Source organism: Falco naumanni, chromosome 12, assembly GCF_017639655.2.
Source record: "Falco naumanni isolate bFalNau1 chromosome 12, bFalNau1.pat, whole genome shotgun sequence".
Taxonomy (NCBI): Eukaryota; Metazoa; Chordata; class Aves; order Falconiformes; family Falconidae; genus Falco; species Falco naumanni.
Genome location: NC_054065.1, coordinates 27,641,662 through 27,659,812, shown reverse-complemented (window position 1 = coordinate 27,659,812; position 18,151 = coordinate 27,641,662). Strand labels below are relative to the sequence as shown.

Sequence of the window (18,151 nt, the reverse complement as noted above, 5' to 3'; positions counted from 1 at the left end):
TGACACAAGTATATGCAGCCAAGCTGCTGTCTTAAGTGTCTGCGCAGCAGGAACATCAGTCTTACTGACTTTCAAATTATGCAGTTTGTCAGTATACTTAAGTTTCTTCCAAAAGCAAGGCTTAAATCTTTTGCAAAACTAGGCAAACTGTGTCCGGAAAAGTACTAGAATTACAAACCAAATAAACTACAAACAAAACTGACTGCATGACTCACAGGCTAATTTAGTAACTGCAGTAAAATCTGGAATACTTGGATGTGCTTTTCCCTAGTTGGATACACCATGAATGGGTGTCCTCAAGCAGTGCCTCCAGTCAGTTCTCCTTACTGATGGTTCAGGATTCTTGCCTAATTACCGTGTTTTCCAAGCACAACACAGTACATCAACTAACAGACCTGTCCCGCAGAAGAACACTGTAGTACAGTGTTGCTTTTTCTCAGCTTTCCGAAACTTGCAGCAGCTCTAAGACATAAGCAACTTGCCTGCGACCATGAAATTAAGTTCAGGGCAAAATATTTAAAGAAAAAAACCCACTTACCTTTCATGTTTCTGTGCGCCTATTCCCTTCTTCAAATTTTCTTTGTAGAAACGCACTGAGGAGACTATACAGCCTGACACCCAGTAGATCATGATATTGGTGAGCAGATCATCCAGGTTAAACTTCCTGAAAGGGTAAGCCTAGAGTTGCTTAGTTAGAACTGAATACATTTTGTATTACTTTAGCAGGGACTTGACTTTTGTTTGGTTGTAAGAAAAAACTGTTATAGGAAAAACCAGTTAACTTGGTTAAGAAGAGAGTTGAGAGGTGAAGCCTGCTACTCCCCCTCTGTCTGTCAGTGACCAATTAAGCACATTAAAGGCTTGTGGACACAAACTGGGAAGTGACATTTTAACCTCTACACGGAAGGCAGACTCCAGGAGCATCTTATGCTCCAGCATAGCTGTCATACTGTCTGTGGATGGGGAGGGTAGGTGCAGAAGAGCTTGTGCCATTTATCATCTGTGATTTGAAATGCTACCATGAGCTTTCAATAGAGCCATCACACCAACGTGCTGTTAACAGTGCATGTTTCATACCAAATTTTAGCTGTATGCAGCACAAGCGTTATATTCAAATCCACTGTCACTGGGCCTTTTCATAACGTGCCCATTCACTCCTTTGCTACCAGGAACCTCAGCAATTTTCAAAGGGCATTTTTATCTCAGATTTCTGCCATACACTAATGTTAGCAAATGGTAGGTATATGAAACAATACCAATCAACCTAAAGCAAATTCATAGAGTTATGTATTAGTATTAAAATGAATCATGAGTTCTGTTTCCTAGGATCTTTAATGTAGTTAAAATTTTTTCTGTCCTAATGAAATTCTTCCACCTAAGCCACTATTTATTACCCAAAAGTTGTAGGGTGTATCTCTCTTCTAGGAGATCAAAGTGGGAAGGGAGTACATTAGCCTTCATGGCCTGTTCGCTTCTGTGCACGCTGTAGTACAGCACTGCACCATTTGTGGCCGCTACGGGCAGGCTCCCTGTGAGTTGTGAGGCGATCCATTCAGACAAACTTCTTTTGCTGGGACTCTGGCCTTAGTCACCTCATCCAGAATGGCGTAAGAGGAAATGCTTACCTTTCTAGTCCTCCATCCTCTAAATTCTGGAATTCCGGATCAGTCCATGTAGAAAACTTCTCCAAGATGTATGCAGCCAGTCCTACAGGAGAGTCGTTCAAACCACAGCCTGAAAAGGAGGAGAAAAATGTAACCAAAATTGCAATATCCAACTACTGAACTCAGACTGGTAGAGAAGCAGCCCATTACAATATGGCATAGATAACTTCACAAAGCTGTTCCAGCAGCTGCGTTCTTAAATAAGTAAATAAAATAGTAGAATCAGTTGGAGCCATTTATTGTTGGATCATAAACTGATAGTATCTGCAAACCAACAGGCTCTGCATTAGCTCACACTCTATGTTTTTTGAACTGATGTAACAGTATCGGATTTCTTCTTTTTTTTTTTTTCCTTGTAAGCTAATAAGATCAAGCTTTATGTGCCAAGTAGGGTTTTGCTTCCATTAATCTGGAAGTTGTCATGTATTAAACAGCATTACAGGGCCAAACCCCACATGCCTACACATGACCAGGAGAATTTGCACCATTCTATAACAGCAAAAAACATTTTAAGCATTATTAGAAAGTCATTAAGGAAAAGCAAGGCTTTACTAAAAGGTCCATCTTTGGAATTAGCAATAGGCAGCTGCCTTCATGCAGAACAAGGTTTAATATACTTTCTATAGTTTGTTTTGCTTGGACAGAAAAAACACACCTGCACCTGGAACTCTGCTAATACATCCTAATGCTGTGAAATAACAGGGACCATAAACTGTCTCGACTGCTCAGAAAAACCTTAGAAAAATTTCTTCCTGAGGAACAGCAGTATATTTGAAGTTCCACCCATGCAACCCAACCTTCCTGAAAGATGCTTAACACTACAGCTAGCACAATTTCATCAGTAATTGCTACTTAAACATGATAGTTGTTTCAGTTATCAAACAACTCATACTGATAACTGAAATACCAAGTGTTTGAAAAAGTTCTATTGAGCATGCTTTCCAGATCTGCAGAAGCAGACAAGCAACAGCCTGTTCTCATATACTTACTGAACAAAGAGTACATTGGTTTACCTAATAGGAAAATTTGATATTGATCCTAACATTACTTTGAATATAGGCGCTGCCTGTTTCAGTCGGTTGAAAATGAACCCACACTCCATGCAGGTTTCCCAAATAATAAGTGTAAAATCAAATCCATGCAAGCCAGTGGGATCGAAAGCCAGCTCTGAAGCAAGAGTGTATTAGAAAGCAGTGTGTGTGCATATATATATATATATAAATAATATAAAAAGATCCAGAGACAACTTTCTTGCTTAGGACGGCTTGCAAGGTAGCCACCCTGTACCACCAGAAGTCTCAGGAGGACTGTGGAAGCCTCCATGGCTGTGCTTCCAGCTACGCTACATTCCCATCTTCAGAGGGTTTTTCTCCCTATGGGAACCTGCCACACTCCTCTGTCTTTGAAATTGCAGGAATGCTCCTGCCCCAGCTCCCAAGACTGGCTGCAGGTTCCCAGGCTGCACAGTCCGCTCTGACAGACCAACACACTACTGGGAGGGACAAGAATCAGCCAGAAAACCACAGCAGAAGGAGCATGGCTAGGCATCTTTCAGCTTCCCCATCTTTTCTTAAAGCACAAAAAGAACTAGAGACTAGTAATTTTTAGAAACCAAAACTCAAAAGGAAGCAAACTATTTTAAATCTGTAAAATTATCATTTTGCCTACACGTTTTAAGAATATACCTGCTTCTGTAGGTACGCTTATGGAAAATCGTTACAAAATAGTTTCCTTAGGTACATTTTTAATAAAACCCATGAGTGAACTGCCGCTGCACTAAACTAAAATATATTCAGTATTCTTGACTCAGTTGTTCAGTTGCAAAAGATGTTTTTAATAGAAACACTTAATACTCAAATACTTAAAGTAGTTAAGCAATCTGACTAGCTCACCTAGAAAGAACATTCACAGGTACACTTTCTTTGGAAGTCTGCAAATGATTCAAACAATGAGTGAGAATGAAATTTGATTTTACTTTTCAGATATTACTTATCTCTATAAATAAGCTATATTGCATGCTAAGACAGCTAAAAAAGTTTCTTGTAGTTGACCTGACTTGAATGTGAACCATTCTCTGTGAAGAAACTACCTTTTGCTCTCAGCATAGCTGCATTAGAAATAGAATTACAGTCCCCAGTGATGGCAGAAGTGGAAAAGTATTAAAAAACCTATTTTATTTAGGAAAACTGAAAATTAGGTCAGTGGCACTTCAGAGTATGCTCAATTTTGATGTGCACATTTACTGCTGCTGATGTAACCTTTTCTGACTTGGATACAGAAAAGGAGCCCACCTTTTAGGACCTCTAACTTTCCTACTTCAGTTTCCCTGAAAAAAAAACCTGATTTTATGCATATTTTAAGCAATACGTTTTGTTTCTATGAAAGTACAACTAAAATGAACAAACTAAATATTCTGAGCTCAAAAGGTTTTTTGTTTGTTTTACCAACAGTATCAGGCTTTGTAGCCTGTATGTGAGCGTAGCCAGACTCCAGCAAGATCCTGTAGAGCCCTTTTTTCAAGAAGGGAAACATCCGCCTCACATCTTCATCCTGGAAACCGAAAAGCCTTGGAAGATAGCAGCCCAGCAGAATGGAGAGCAGGTGAGTAAAACCCACGTTCGTGACTGAGGCTAGATTTAAATGGAGACCTTTCATATGGCTAAAAATAAGAATAGAAAAAGCCCCAAGTTAACACAGATAAAACATGATTCAAAGTTGTTATATTTAAAATCTTATTAACAAAAACGGACATACTTAAATTCCGACCTGCCAATTACATCATGACCTTCACTGTACTTTGAAGTGTGGCTTTTCACACAAAAATTACAAGTCGATGGGGCAACTGGCAGTAATCAGCACGCACTCCTGGGTGCTAAGCCACAAATCCTCCTTTTGTTACAAGTACTTATCCTGCTCTAGACCCCAGTGAGGTCATTATAAAACTACTGCACAACTGTTTGATAGAAGAGGTATATAGTATAAACTAAAGTATGTTATTTTGGATCACTGCTTAACACTGAGCACTGAAGAGAGAAACTACATAGCGTTCTTGTAAGGACTTGGACAGGAGCTCTCAAATGCACAAAAGAAACAACTATTCAAAGAATAAATCAGTTTTGCGTGCCAATCATGTCTAGCAAAGGGCTACTCACGTGGGAGCTATCTGGGCCAGATTGGTGCAGATGAGCCAGCCCCAGTCGCCACCTTGTGCATAGAACTCGTTGAATCCCAGTCTGAGCATCAATTCGTAAAAAACAGAAGCGGCACTTACAGAATTAAAGTCTGCATTAAAAAAAAGAAAAAGAAAAAACGCTGTTGCATTAAATCTAGCTACACTTCCAACCATGCAGCATTTATTCTCCCCATAAAGGCAATATTAAAGTTCCTAAAAAGCTACAAATCCATTTTTCCTTGCCTATCTGACGGACTACATGCAAGCCCTTGTCACATCATCTAGACAAGGTCTAGAGAGCAAGCAGAAACCATGAGGACAATGTCCAGCCTTTGCTGCAGACTAGTGTTCTCCCAACCCCACCAGTTGCCCATGTACTTGTGCCACCAAGGGGTTGCCAGACTCCCTGTAAACTGCGGTCACACTCCTGAGCCCTGCCGGGGCCACTGAGCACTGCCCAGGGAATGTGTTTCCATTTTGTCTGTCCATTCAGTCTCATCTTACTGAAAGTTGGAAACTGCAAGTTTCCACTTAGTAATGCACTTCTCCACTGAACGCTGACCACGTAAATCAAACCCAGGGAAGTAGAGAAAAGCAAAACCAGCCCTACCCACATCATTCACCTGCACACATAAATTGAATACTAAACTCAGTATCACTTTAAATACTACCTCGCTCCAATTTGTTACAGCTTGTGTCTATGTAATTCAGAGCACAAGCTGAAGGAGCAGGTATTTGGCTGCAGCCTGCCAGTGGATACATGGATGGATTTGTTCCACCTGTTGCTGCTCACCTACCTGTATAATGTTGTTGAATATGGATTCAAAACACCCAAAAGAAACAGTACCAAATTAACTTTACTCTTCCTGCTCACCTACACACAATTCATTGACTCAGTTACAATTTATGAGTTGTCACTTCATAACTTCTTATAGTCCTTTGTAAATTATCTATACATTGTTGCTGAAACTAATTAATGATGTCACCTGAAGTCACACTCTATCTCCCACTCTCCACATGACACACAGGACCTTTGTTTCTACACTGGCAAAACATGAAGTGCCAGGAGTTACCATTCTGCTAACGGGCTATCTCACTGCAAGACTAGGCTTGTGTTAGTTCAGTTTCTTCTCATCGTACCTTTTTTGTGGGGTGCTTCTGAGAAACCATAACCGGGGATAGATGGGCAAATGACTTCAAAAACGTGCTCATCACTGAGGCCATGGCTTGCAGGATCCGTCAGGAGAGGGATAATTTTGTAAAATTCATAAAATGAGCCAGGCCAACCATGAACCATCAATAATGGCTTTGCAGACTGGCCTTCAGGCAAACAAGGAGGCTTTACGTGAACAAAATGGATATCAATGCCTGTAAAAATAAAATAATTAATTTACATGCCCAAATTTACCATGACACTGAAACTAATCACAGAACTTCTTATGAATAAATCTTTTCTGAAGTCTTTTTTTGGTGAGCATGCAAACACCCAGCACTTTTCTCTGGCTCCATCTACCCAAGGACCTTAAAGTACTTCATAATGGGCAATTAAGCATCACAGCAGCCAAACGAGGTCAGCATATTTCTGTTTTGAAATAAATTGGCAAATTAAGACATAGAAGTGAAGCAATCTACTAACGGTAACACAGTGACTCAAACAGCTTAAAGGCAGAAGCGATGATTACATCATTTAGTCCAAGTGCCCTTAAATTTTACCGAAATGTCCCTATATGGCACCGGCTAGGCTTCAGCCAGTCACAGCTTTTTCCTCTTGGAAGGCATACAACTGCAACTTGAAGTTGATAGGGAGATAGGGAATCCATCATAGCTAGCAGCTGTTTGTTTGGGGGTGTTAATCACTTCCCTTGTTTTATGCATGCCTTACTTTCCATTTGAGTATGTCTGCCTTGTGTCTCCAGCCCTCGATCCCAATGTTACAGCAAAAAGAATTTTAAAAGCTTTCAGTAAGTATTCTGTGGCCTCAGAGGCCTCCTGTAATCAAGTCACACATCTTAACTGCTGAAAAACCAATCATGCTGAATCAAGGATTTGAAAAAATGCCTTACTAAAAAAAACCCAAACTGTTCCATTTAGTAGGTTTTTTTCTACCTTTTGTCCAAAGCTTTCAGTATCTCTTTGAGTAAATCAGAACAGGAAACTATGTTCTAGTACCAGTCTCCTCATTGTTAAAAAGGTAAAAATTGCAGTCCTGTTTCCTTTGTGACCCCTTCAATATGCAAGCAGTGAGCTTCACACACAGCTTGCACTATTTGCTTCAGGTGAACCGCTTTTCCTCAAACTCATCCAGGGCTCTGCTTTCCAGGAAACAATAATTTGCTCTTAGTATAGTCTGAATGCCTCATTTCTTGATGCATTTAAGCACATTTTACTCACCATCAACTCCAGCTCACCAGCAATCCCACCCCTTTTCACTGAGATTTCCCCATCCTTGACAATTCCGTGCACTTCTGTATTCTTGGAAAAGCTGTCAAGTGATGACAGAAGCTAGGAATCTGATACACAGCATGTTTGATCTTGTCTTTTCATGTCTCATCTCTGTAATTATCCCTAACGTTGAAATTTCTCTTCCTATTGCTATACATAGTGCATCTTCCTTAGCTTCTTTTCCCTTTCTTGTCTAAGATGATTTTTTTTTTCTTTTTTAAGGGAAGGCATTTTGCTTTTATCTTTCTGAGCATCAATCATGTTGTATACATTCAAATAAAATCTTTATGTTCTAACCACTATGTAACAACTGTTTATTGTCCCAAATCCATTTAAAATATTACAGTGAATTGGCCCATTTGAAATAATGCACAATTATGGGTGCAAGTAAAAACATAATGGCATAATCTCAAGCTTGAATTTTGCCATCACGAGACAACTGCCTGCTGTGCTCTAAATCTGCAACTGTACCCCCAAGTGACTCAAACACAACCCTAATTCAAGCATTTAAAATGTCCAGTTTGACCAAGCTCCAGCACCAGAAGACCTTAGCTGAATGGCGTCTTTCCAGAGGTGTCTGTGCTTGGAATGAAAAGACAAAGCATTCACTCACACCTGGCAGCGTGTCAGCCCCAAGGGAAAGGCACCCTGCATTTCTAGGCCTATGAATGCTTGAAATGGCACAGCAGAGCGCATCTGCCCCGCCAAGCAGGGACAACCTGAGCAGCCAGCACGCCCAGCTGAGGAGGGCTGCCAGACCCATGGCATCACCTTGACAGCAGCAGCTGGGGAACTATGTGGAGCAAGGAGACATCAGCGGGTATTTTTGCATGATTGCATGCAAGTCAGGGAACATGTGTACATCTTAAGATCCAGTGCTGTTTCCAAATGCCTGTGCTCGGCTCCAGTTAACACCAACTGACAACGCATCCATGCACAAGGGAATTCCATTTGTCATTCCTTGTCCTAAAGGCTTCAGTTACAACACAGGAGTTTCTTGCTGCTTCAGCGGCAATGCCAATCATCCACGCCATGGTAGCCAGGAAGGGACAGCTTGTGCAAGACAACCATGGCATTCGTACAACCACAATCCCTTGCAGACAAGATTATGTGTTACTGTTTATTTTAAGGGAAAGAGCCACATACCTTGAATCTTAGTTTTGAACTGTGGGTACTTGTTGAGGATTTCCACTTGTTTCTTCCAATTGAACTCATTTTTCCAGTAGGAGACAACCTTCCTGAGATACACCGAGTTAGTCCCATAATGGAAGCAGCTGTTCTCCAGTGGCTCAGTCAATCGAGCCTGGTCAAGTCTCCTAAATAAGTCCTACAGGGAAAAAGAAAGAACAGATATTACAGGCACTTGCGTCTGCCATCTTCGGCTCTACTGTGCATAGTTTCTAGTTATTCCCAAATGAAACAAGAACAATGAAAATAACATCTCTAATGACACCTGTGCATTTTGCTGATGCTCCATCAGCTGTTCCAATTCTTTTTCTCCTCCAGATGGCCTCCTTCCTCTTCTATTTGCAGCTGTTCTTAACACTCACTCCTCTTTGTTTTGCAGGGCTGGTTAACCTCTTTGCCAGGCTGATAACCTCAGAGGACAACACACTCTTCTGGCAGTACTGCAGCTTCACAGTTTAAATCTTGTTGCCTTTTCACAATATGTTGTTCACTAGGTTACCTGCGAGCCCAACCTCACGATCAGCGCTAGGATCTGGCCCAAACCTTTTGCTCTCTTTCCCAAACCAAGGGTCTGGATGTTTTCACTGGGAAACACTCTGAGGGATTTTGCATGGCCATAAAGCTGGTGAAACTAGACTGGAATTAGTTTTCCAATCTAGAGTAACTGTGAAAGTGACCTTCCCACTGCACTTCAAGGTTACAGGGGATGCTGACAATACTGCAAAATCAGTCCAAAATCACTCAGCAGGGAAGGACAGCCAAAAGCCCCTTCCTACTCTGAACAGAACCACGGAAGAGTTGAGGGTGGAGGGCAGGTCTGGAAATCTAACGCTGCCCAAACCTCTGTGGGGTTTAAACCTGAACAGCACTTTCTAATACAGCGATAGAGATAGCTCTCAACTCTAAGATGAGTGAGGTGTATGCACTAGCTCGTGCCTCACACTGAACAGGCAGTCTCAGTCTAGGCAAGACAGTTGTATGTAAGCTCACTGCTTTGGCTTTTAACACGTGTACAGAAAACAGGGATTTTTAAATAAAGTTTTTAACATGTCTTTTTGTCCAGGATTGACACCTTTTAAAAAAATGTTTGAGTACTGTATACTAGCATAATAGCATAACTTTAACTCCTTGTTTATGTAAGAATATATTTAGAAATAGAATTTTCTACCAATGCATTATGTTGCAATAGCTGTCATAATACAGCATTGCATGTTTCAAAAACCTCTGTAAGTTAGAAATTACCTAGTTTTATGTCAGCAGTATAAGACAGATATTGGACATCAATGACCATTGATATTACTAAGGAGGGCAAACAAAGTGTTAAAAAAACCCAGGCTTTACTGAGTAAACAGGAATCCATTGTAAATGAATAATACGAGCAATCCATGAATACTGTTTGAACCACTACTCTGCATAGATCTATGAAATTGTGCAGTCCCTGACATACACAATCAAAACCTTGCTATCTAACAAATTCTGCAATGGACGTGTTTACTGCAATTACCACTGTGGTATTAGTGTTGACCGAAGTAGATCATTAATTACAGAAGACTCAGCACCCAGCACAGCTGCAAACATAAAGCAGTCAGGAAAATGAGATATTCTTAATTGCTTTTGAAAGAAAAGAAGGGGGGGAAAAAAAAAAGACATTGTTCTTATTCTGGTTGACACAAACTAAGGAAAGTACACAAACAGAAACACAGAGTTGAGTAATCTGTATATGATTTTTTTTGTTTATTATGTATTTACAGAATAGGTCTGTTTACTAGCAATCTTGCAACAGCCATCTGAGAACAAAATTGTGTAGCAAGATGTGAAACCTGCCTATCCATACCTACGTTCTCAAGTACTGAAAAATCCCTTCCCCCAAGTCCTGGACACCGTTGCTCAGTCTCATAAATACAACTATTAGTTCAATTTTAAAATAACTTCAAAACAAGTTCTACATTTATTTGTACATTGCTTACTTCTCTCTCCCCGATATAGAGATTTGCTTACGCTCAGCTCTCCTTCTGTAGTTTCCACCTTAAATGGCCAAATAGTTCTATCTTCTTCAGTGTCAGGCTTTGGTCCCTTGCCCCACCATCCGTCTTTGAAGGGTAATGTCTCTTCTTTCTTCTTGGAAAGTAAGAAGTAGATGATGACTGTCCCCAGAACCAGGAACACTTCGAGCAGCATAATGCCTGCAAGAGAAGAACAGAACTCCAGTGAGCCCAACCAGATAGTTAAGAGACATGTGACGTACTTCATAAAGACTGTAGAGATTTTCTTGCTTTTAAAGATAGGATTCGAGCTACATGATATTCTGCCACACACAGGACACCAACACTTCTGTAAAATTTCAGAAATAGGATGTTTTATCCTATGCAACTCAAATGGGGCAGAATTAAATGTTTTACATAAAAACCATTTAGTAAAAACTGAACTCAAAGCAAGTCAAGAGATCACATGGATTGGTAATTAAACAGTCCTCTGATAAAACACATCTCGTTGGCTTCCTCAGTGTCTGCTGACTCCTGCCAAACTTCAACAGTAAAGGAGGTGACTGTGGATGTAATTCAAATTTAATGCTTTCTCTTCCTCTGAAGCTCTAAATTTCCCACAAATTCCAAAGCAGAGCATCTCTTCAGTAAGGCTCACGTATCTATTGTTACGAGATTCAGAGGAAAAAACAACAACCCAGACATATATATAGAATAAAAAGTGAAGAGCATGAGGGCAGCCACCTTGTACCTCCCAATCAGCGTGGGGGAGTGTGGCAGGGATATATTTGCATAACCTTTGAACTGCAGCACAAAGGGTAGAAGGACCTTCCCTTTCTTCCTCCTTCTAAACTGTATTAAAGAGAAAACAAAAGACCACGTGCATGCTGTCCTGGCTCTGAAACACCATTCCCCAAGTGATAAGATTCTGTCAAAGTGAAGAACTATCCAATTTTGCAGCATATCTGTGTGATTGACTGCAGAGCTGTTGTGCTTTAGTCAGAAGACCTTGAAAAAAAATATTTTGAATAATTTGAATTGTTTCATGCTGCATAGAAAAAAATAATTACTCAGACTCTAATAATGTTTTCAAGCATCCCTTTCAGTATAAGAAACTTTTGTAAGGTGCTTTGGGGAACAGTACTGTTATGATTTTAATGTGTATTTTTAAAGAACGTTATGTTTCAAACACTTATTGGAAATTGGTAAGACGTGAGGTATTTCAAAACTTCTGTAAAGCAAGCATTGTTTATGGCACAGGAAAGTCTTCATTTTCTCCAGAGCCAGAAGGTTTTGTTGATTTTACTGCTGCAGAGTAAATCTGATGGTCTGAAGGTGCTCAGAGTCAACAGAATAGACCAAATTTATTCCTGGATCAAAATAGGAATTTTAACACAAGTTAATGGGAGTTTATAACAGGAGTAAAATTGATCAGTCTTGTAAGTGCCTTTATGTGACAGGACACATTTTGAGTTCAAGTTTCTAATGGCTGACAATAAATAAATAAATAAAATGGTCAAAATAAGCACCCACTAAACATTTTTACAGAAGTCGGGCACTATGCAGATAGGACACCAAGCTGGAAAAATCTATTGCTTACACATGCAAGCGCTACAGCCTTGAAAAGCGCCTTAATTCCCAGAGGCTAGAGGAACGGGAATGATAGGCACTGAAAGATCTTGATCTGTTTATTTTTTTCACTGGTCCTTCCATATTTTCTGTTGTTTGAGAAGGTGCCAGTTTTTCTCCACAGCATTCTCTGGAGTACAAAACAACAACCTTTTCCCACCTCCACCATACTCAGGCCATAATTTACCCCAGAATTAAAAAGTTTATCCAATTCCAGCTTGCCTCAACACATAAACCAATGCAGTCTAGGAGCCTCCAGAGCACCATCAAATTTTACTGCAGAGCAGAACTGGAGGGGCTTTTAGAAACCTCAAAGCACTTTACATAGAAATAATATCTACCACAGTATTTAACAGCATTTCTATTACTAAGCCTTCACAGAGAACAACAGCAACTTCCCTGAATTCACAGCACAACTCCAGCCACGGCTAGACTACAAAGGTTCACCAGCATAACTATGTAAACACCATGTATAAAAAATTCAAACTCTTGCCAACCTCAGTATGTTTACAAAGCCCCACGACAAACAGCCATGCCAAGAGAAAAGAGAGCTGCTGTCAGTGCCAGCCCCATTGTTCAGGCAGGATGGCTGGGGTACCTAGAAAAACAGAGGCCTCTTTCTCCTGGCTTACACTGCAGCAGCACCACGGCCTCTGCCAGCACGAGGGAGGCACAGCACCTAACACTGAACTGCTTTGCCCAGGAACAGAATCTCAGCTCCTTCTCTAGCAAGAAACTGATGTTCTAAGTCACTGGAGTACAGAGAGCTACAAATATATTTCTGCTTCCCCATCTGCTCTCAAGGAAACTTGAGAAATCAGAATTTTTTGCAGCAGAAGCCATGGGAGGGATTGTGTACAAACATGCGTATTTTGCATTCACCCTGGACTGCGTATACAAAGGACTTGCTATGTGAAAAGATACCCATTTTTGCAATTAATTCCAAACAGACTTGAGGATGAGCTTGTTTACAATCCAGCAGTAAGCATCAAAATCACCTTCAGGTGTCACGTAGTTCTGTCTTCTATTGCAGAGAATTGGTGCTGGTTGACAAATCAATTTGCATGAGATGTCATTTTGACTGGGAGGAAGCCACCTCCGATACCTCTGGATATTTTTTGCTAATATCCCGAGTTGCTCTCTATATTAAGACCCCCTCAGTTCCCTTGAAAGTGCCTGTAAAATTCCTGATTACAATGAATACAGGGGCCTACAGCTCTAACCATGCTACATTTTTTTCCCAAGTGCACAGGAAGAAGAGAAAGGGCAAAGCACGTCAGCAGAATTGTAACTCGCGCTTGTTCATAGCACACTCAAAGGGATTGTTTTGCTATTGATGAGTTACTGGAACGCAGCACGCTCCTACCAACCTGTGCTGAGAGGAGACCACTTAGAGCAAATGCACTCAGTGATTTCCCAAGTTTGCTATTCAAGCTAGTTCTCTAGAACTCCCGTGTGTTATTTGTACAGCATAAAGCAACTTCAGTCATGACACATCTGCACCAGAATTTCCTCTGCTAATCACTACTGAGATCTGTTGTGAGATGGAAGTTATTAGTCCCTTACACTTGTTCCATGATACAGCAATACAGCATCACGAATGTGGAAGGAGAAACAGGTATAATAAAACTTTTCTATACTTGCAGTTTTCAGAGATGTAAAAAACAAGGTGCCGGTGCTTTTATTCTCTTGAAGTCTCTTGATGCAACCATGCTGGCATGTTGCCTTTACAAATGACTACTTCAAAGGGAGTTCATGTTTTGGTTTGGCTTTTTCCTCTTTTTATGCGACCAAAGGCAAGACCTTAGAAGGAAATATTTCTATTTATTACATCAAGTACTTAGGCTCCAAGACTTTGCTGTACCCCAGGGTGAATATTGTTTGTAGGCAGCACTTAAATACCTTAGACAGTACTTTTATCCTAAAGAGTTCAAGGAAGAATGTTTTTGTTTTGCTACTTTAAAAACATGTTTTGAAAGAAAAATGTTGGAGTGTGATGGATCCAGTAAATAGCCCCAAAACTAGCTCCTCTTGAAGAAGGTCAAGTGTATCTTAAGAAATATGTTGTTTGCAAGAAAACCCCAAAACCTTCTTACATGTGCTCCTTATTAAAAACACTCCTGTTTTTCAGCAATTTTTTTTGCATTTTGCTTTGCATTGTTCTCTGTTTGTGCATTAACACCAGAGCTAATAGTTACACAGGAACAAAGCAATTATTGACATCAAAGCTACTGACCCTACTCCTGCCTTGTCTTCATCAGTATCCAGTAACAGATGCCCCAGAGAACAGTGCTATTTATATATTAGAGAGATCATCTATGAAAAAGCTTAATGGCAAAAACCCCCAAACCCACACCTTGTTCTAGTGGTAATCATTCACCTTTGCCTTGCAGCGTTAGAATCCATCTGAAACATGTTACTGGAGAAATACGCAACTGGAAAGACTTTCAGCCTAACATCTGGAAATCCATTTTGGCCCAAATGCTATGCAACCCAGCAACTATGGCTTGAATGATGCACAATATCCCCAGCTCCAAGTGGTGCTATTAAACCCTATCAGTGCAAAACTGCTAGCACATGGGTGAAGCAGAAGCTGTGAGAGACCATGCTGCTTTCAGACACATGCCAGAGGTGATCGTGGTTTAGAGTTAATAACATTTTCTCTCCAAGGTTGGTTTACTAGCAGACTGCAAGGTAGCTCAGACCAGTTAACACACTCTGATGCTGTCAGATACAAGGTTTATTGATTAATAATTACTCTGCAGGAGAAATAACAGCTCAATTGAGAAGTGATGTTTCCATTTATTTTTGTTCTGTAACATGAACTCGCGCATTAGGTTGTACTGAAAAGGCACCCCTCTGCTGCAGCGTCTTTGTTTACAGATCAGTTTGCCTGAAGAGCAGCGATTGCAGGTTGCTCTTCCCAACGGATCTGAAGGAAGAATGACCCACTGAACGACTTAAACTCACGGCACCTGTAGCAGGGTCCCTTAGCACTAACAGCCTAGAAGGGACTAAGACATGGCACAGTCCCAGAAGCTTCACCCTCAGTCTACACCCTACCATCTCCAGGCATCACATTTTTGTCATTGTATAGCACCAGAAACAGGCAGAAAACCGCAGAGTCAAGACATTTGTGTAAGAAAAGCGTACTACTTATGTCGTTTATGGAGCATTATGACAAGCTTCAAAATAGCTTACCAACACAGAAATTGCTTTGCATACAATTGATAACATCTCCCAGGTGAGCATAAAAGGATACATTAACATTGTAGGAAAGGAGGAGAGGTAGGCATCGGATGAAATAAAGCACCCTACGCAGGGAAGCAAATCAAAGACAGGAAATACAAATCCAACAGAGTTTCTGGCTTGTCTCGATAAGAAATTTAGCATTTACATTCTTTATTGCCATAGGGAGGTAGCACATAATGCTATCTCCAAAACAGCAGGAAAAGATGATATCATTCTGTTCCACAATCTTTTTCTAGACTGTTCGCAATCAGAAATTAGCCAGTACAGCAGGAACCCAATTAGAAAACTACAAGCAAGGAAAGGTCACCTTAAAGGAGGAGAAACCCCAGTCTCTTCCCCAGGGGCACAGCAAAGCCTCTCCCAGGAGTGTAGCAAGCTGCACCCAAGACAGTGTCAGAGGTAGCCTCCATCACCACTGAGGAATGCCCCACACCTGCAGCCTTGCGGCACTGCTCCCTTGAAGTTGTCCATTTGCTATGCCCCTCGGACAACAGTAACAATCAACTGAGAGTCAATTTAAGGCTCTGGAGGTACCCTGTATGCATCACCCAAAACGTGTACTTACCTTATGGCAGTTATTTCCTGAGGCACTTCACTCCAGGGGAGTAGCTGAGCACCTTACACAACACATTCCCACCTAACTTCTCTTACAATACTGCGACAGTCAAGTGTTACCAACTCTTCAGTGCTACACTGAAATCCAATAGGGATGGAGCCCCAAGCCTAGCTAAGCATAAAAGAGAAGTAGTATGGGGCTAAGTTCAGTTACCCACTTCGCCTCACCCAGAGGTGACATATTTATGCAACTACTGGCCAAGTCAAAGCTCATATCACAATCATAAATTTAAAGTACTGCAAGCCACATTTTTAAGAGGAAGATACTCAATTTACAAGAACACGTATGTAAGCAACATTACTTGCTCTTTCAAATCTATGCCCAAGACATTCTTATGTGCTGCTTAAAAACATGCCTTGTTTATCTCAGTTTTCCTTATATTTCTTCTATTGTGCTTGAAAAAAACCCACTTCCTTCAAAGAGTCTAAAAAAAGCCTCTGAGCTACATAAATGCAAACTGGCAGAACCCGACCTAGAATCCGTGTGATGCCCTTTATTGTGACCTAATGACTATGTGCATGACTCAGGGGAAAGGAGATCTCTCCATCTGCAATAATTTCTGTTTAGGACTCTACAGACAGAAAAAATGCTAAAGGATTCTTACATCAGCACTGCTCAGTCACACTAATTAAGGGTGAAACAAATGTTTAAACTTTCACAGTCATGCATTTGATAGCTACAACATTAAGGTTAGATTGTGTAAAGATTTTATCCTATTTATCCTATCCAGCCTTTACCCTATTTAATGACTCTCAGGTTCCAACAACAACAGAGATCTTCTTTGCAGGCATGCAGAGAACTAAATGACACAGTCCAGTAAAACAGACTCTAAAGAACATCTCGAGCTTTACTTCAACATTTAATTTCTAATGTCTGAAAAGAAATTATGACTAGCGCATCACTCTGTTTTCCACCACAGTTTCTAGCAATAATGAGGTTAACCTCCTCACCCTGTGCCAGTATCTGCATTTTATGGAGCGGGTGGAAAAAAATGCAGATGTACCAAGAGTCTGATATTACAGATAAGGAAAAGAGATCAAGGTAATTGTTCCTCAGGCATTAAGGGAAATTCATGCTCTATTTTTAGCTTCACTAAATCCTTCAGTACTGAAGAGTAAAAGGTTGCCTTCCTACCCTGCCATGGTATAATTGCCAATGTTTTGCCTGGTCTGATCTCTAGATAAGACTCAGATTCATCCCGTACTGCTTGGTGGTACAGCACAGCATGTGTCTTTCTGTTTACTGTGGGCTTTTCCTTTAGTCTAATTCGCTTTAAGATTTTTCCATGAAATCAGAGGGGGAAAGATCTTCTTTAACCAACAGCTTCACAAGCTTTTTTTATCAGCGCTGTTAGAAAACTGTGTTACTAAAACCTTTAATTATTAACACACGCAGAATTGACGTGTACATAGTGCCTTAGAGGGGAAAAAAAAGTGTGCCAACAGTTTGAAATCTTGCACTCTAAAGTATGTAAGAACAAAGTACATGACAATCTTTCAGTTAGAAGGAGGTGTGGAGATGGAAATGATGAATATAAAGACTGCCAGAGGAAATTTCTGGCAATCTGCAAGACAGTAAGATGAGGTGCATACTCTTAAGTTTAAATTAGGATCATGACTCCAAGTATAAGGGCAGCATGAACAAAAACGTGTATGAATGTGTAATAAGGAAAAAGTATTTTTTCTAATAAATTGTGACTATGGAAACAGGAAGAGATAGAAAGTTGTTATCTCTCTATGAAGACTTCATTCTCAAAGAGAAAAGGAACTTTGAATGATGAGAGAGGAGGGGAACAGATGGTAGTCATCATTTTCTGTCAAATAACTGCAACACCAAAAGGATGTGCCAGAGTAAACATGTAACAAGAACAATTCTTGCTACTTCATATCTCTCTTAATAACAACTAAATATTTAAATTCTCTGTAGATTCAAGGGCTTCATCTAGAGAAGTGCACTACCTGTACCCACCAGATTAGAGCAATTAACACTCATGATGAAGTAGCCAAGAGGACTAAGTCCTTCGACAGAGCTTTATTTTTGATTCACAATACATAGCCATTGAATTTGAAAGAAAGACTTGTCTTCTATTAGATGGCAAAACACATCCAGGGTACAGATGCAGTGGGCATACAGAACAAACCAGTAGAGCAATAGTTACATGTCTTCATTGGAAAGTTCAAAAGAAGGAAAAAAATAAAATTGACTG

At 40.4% G+C, this 18,151-nt stretch overlaps 1 protein-coding gene across 12 annotated transcripts in view; it reads right to left on the bottom strand.

Moving 5' to 3' along the window:
- The window catches only part of EPHX1 (epoxide hydrolase 1), a 34,506-nt gene that overhangs the window by 12,188 nt on the left and 4,167 nt on the right, over window positions 1-18,151 (bottom strand). For 10 of the 12 annotated variants that reach the window (XR_005830377.1, XR_005830375.1, XR_005830376.1 and 7 more), the window contains 7 exons: window positions 10,465-10,649; window positions 8,425-8,605; window positions 5,977-6,204; window positions 4,817-4,946; window positions 4,109-4,323; window positions 1,626-1,734; window positions 539-664 (listed from right to left, as the gene is read on the bottom strand). Coding sequence is in view for 9 of the 12 variants with exons in the window: in XM_040611925.1 (XP_040467859.1) it covers window positions 539-664; window positions 1,626-1,734; window positions 4,109-4,323; window positions 4,817-4,946; window positions 5,977-6,204; window positions 8,425-8,605; window positions 10,465-10,649 (1,174 nt within the window). In the remaining 3 variants the exon portion in view is untranslated. Of the gene's footprint in view, window positions 1-538; window positions 665-1,625; window positions 1,735-4,108; window positions 4,324-4,816; window positions 4,947-5,976; window positions 6,205-8,424; window positions 8,606-10,464; window positions 10,650-13,717; window positions 14,009-18,151 lie in introns of those variants that run through there. The other 2 variants (XM_040611927.1, XM_040611931.1) reach the window with 2 other exon arrangements.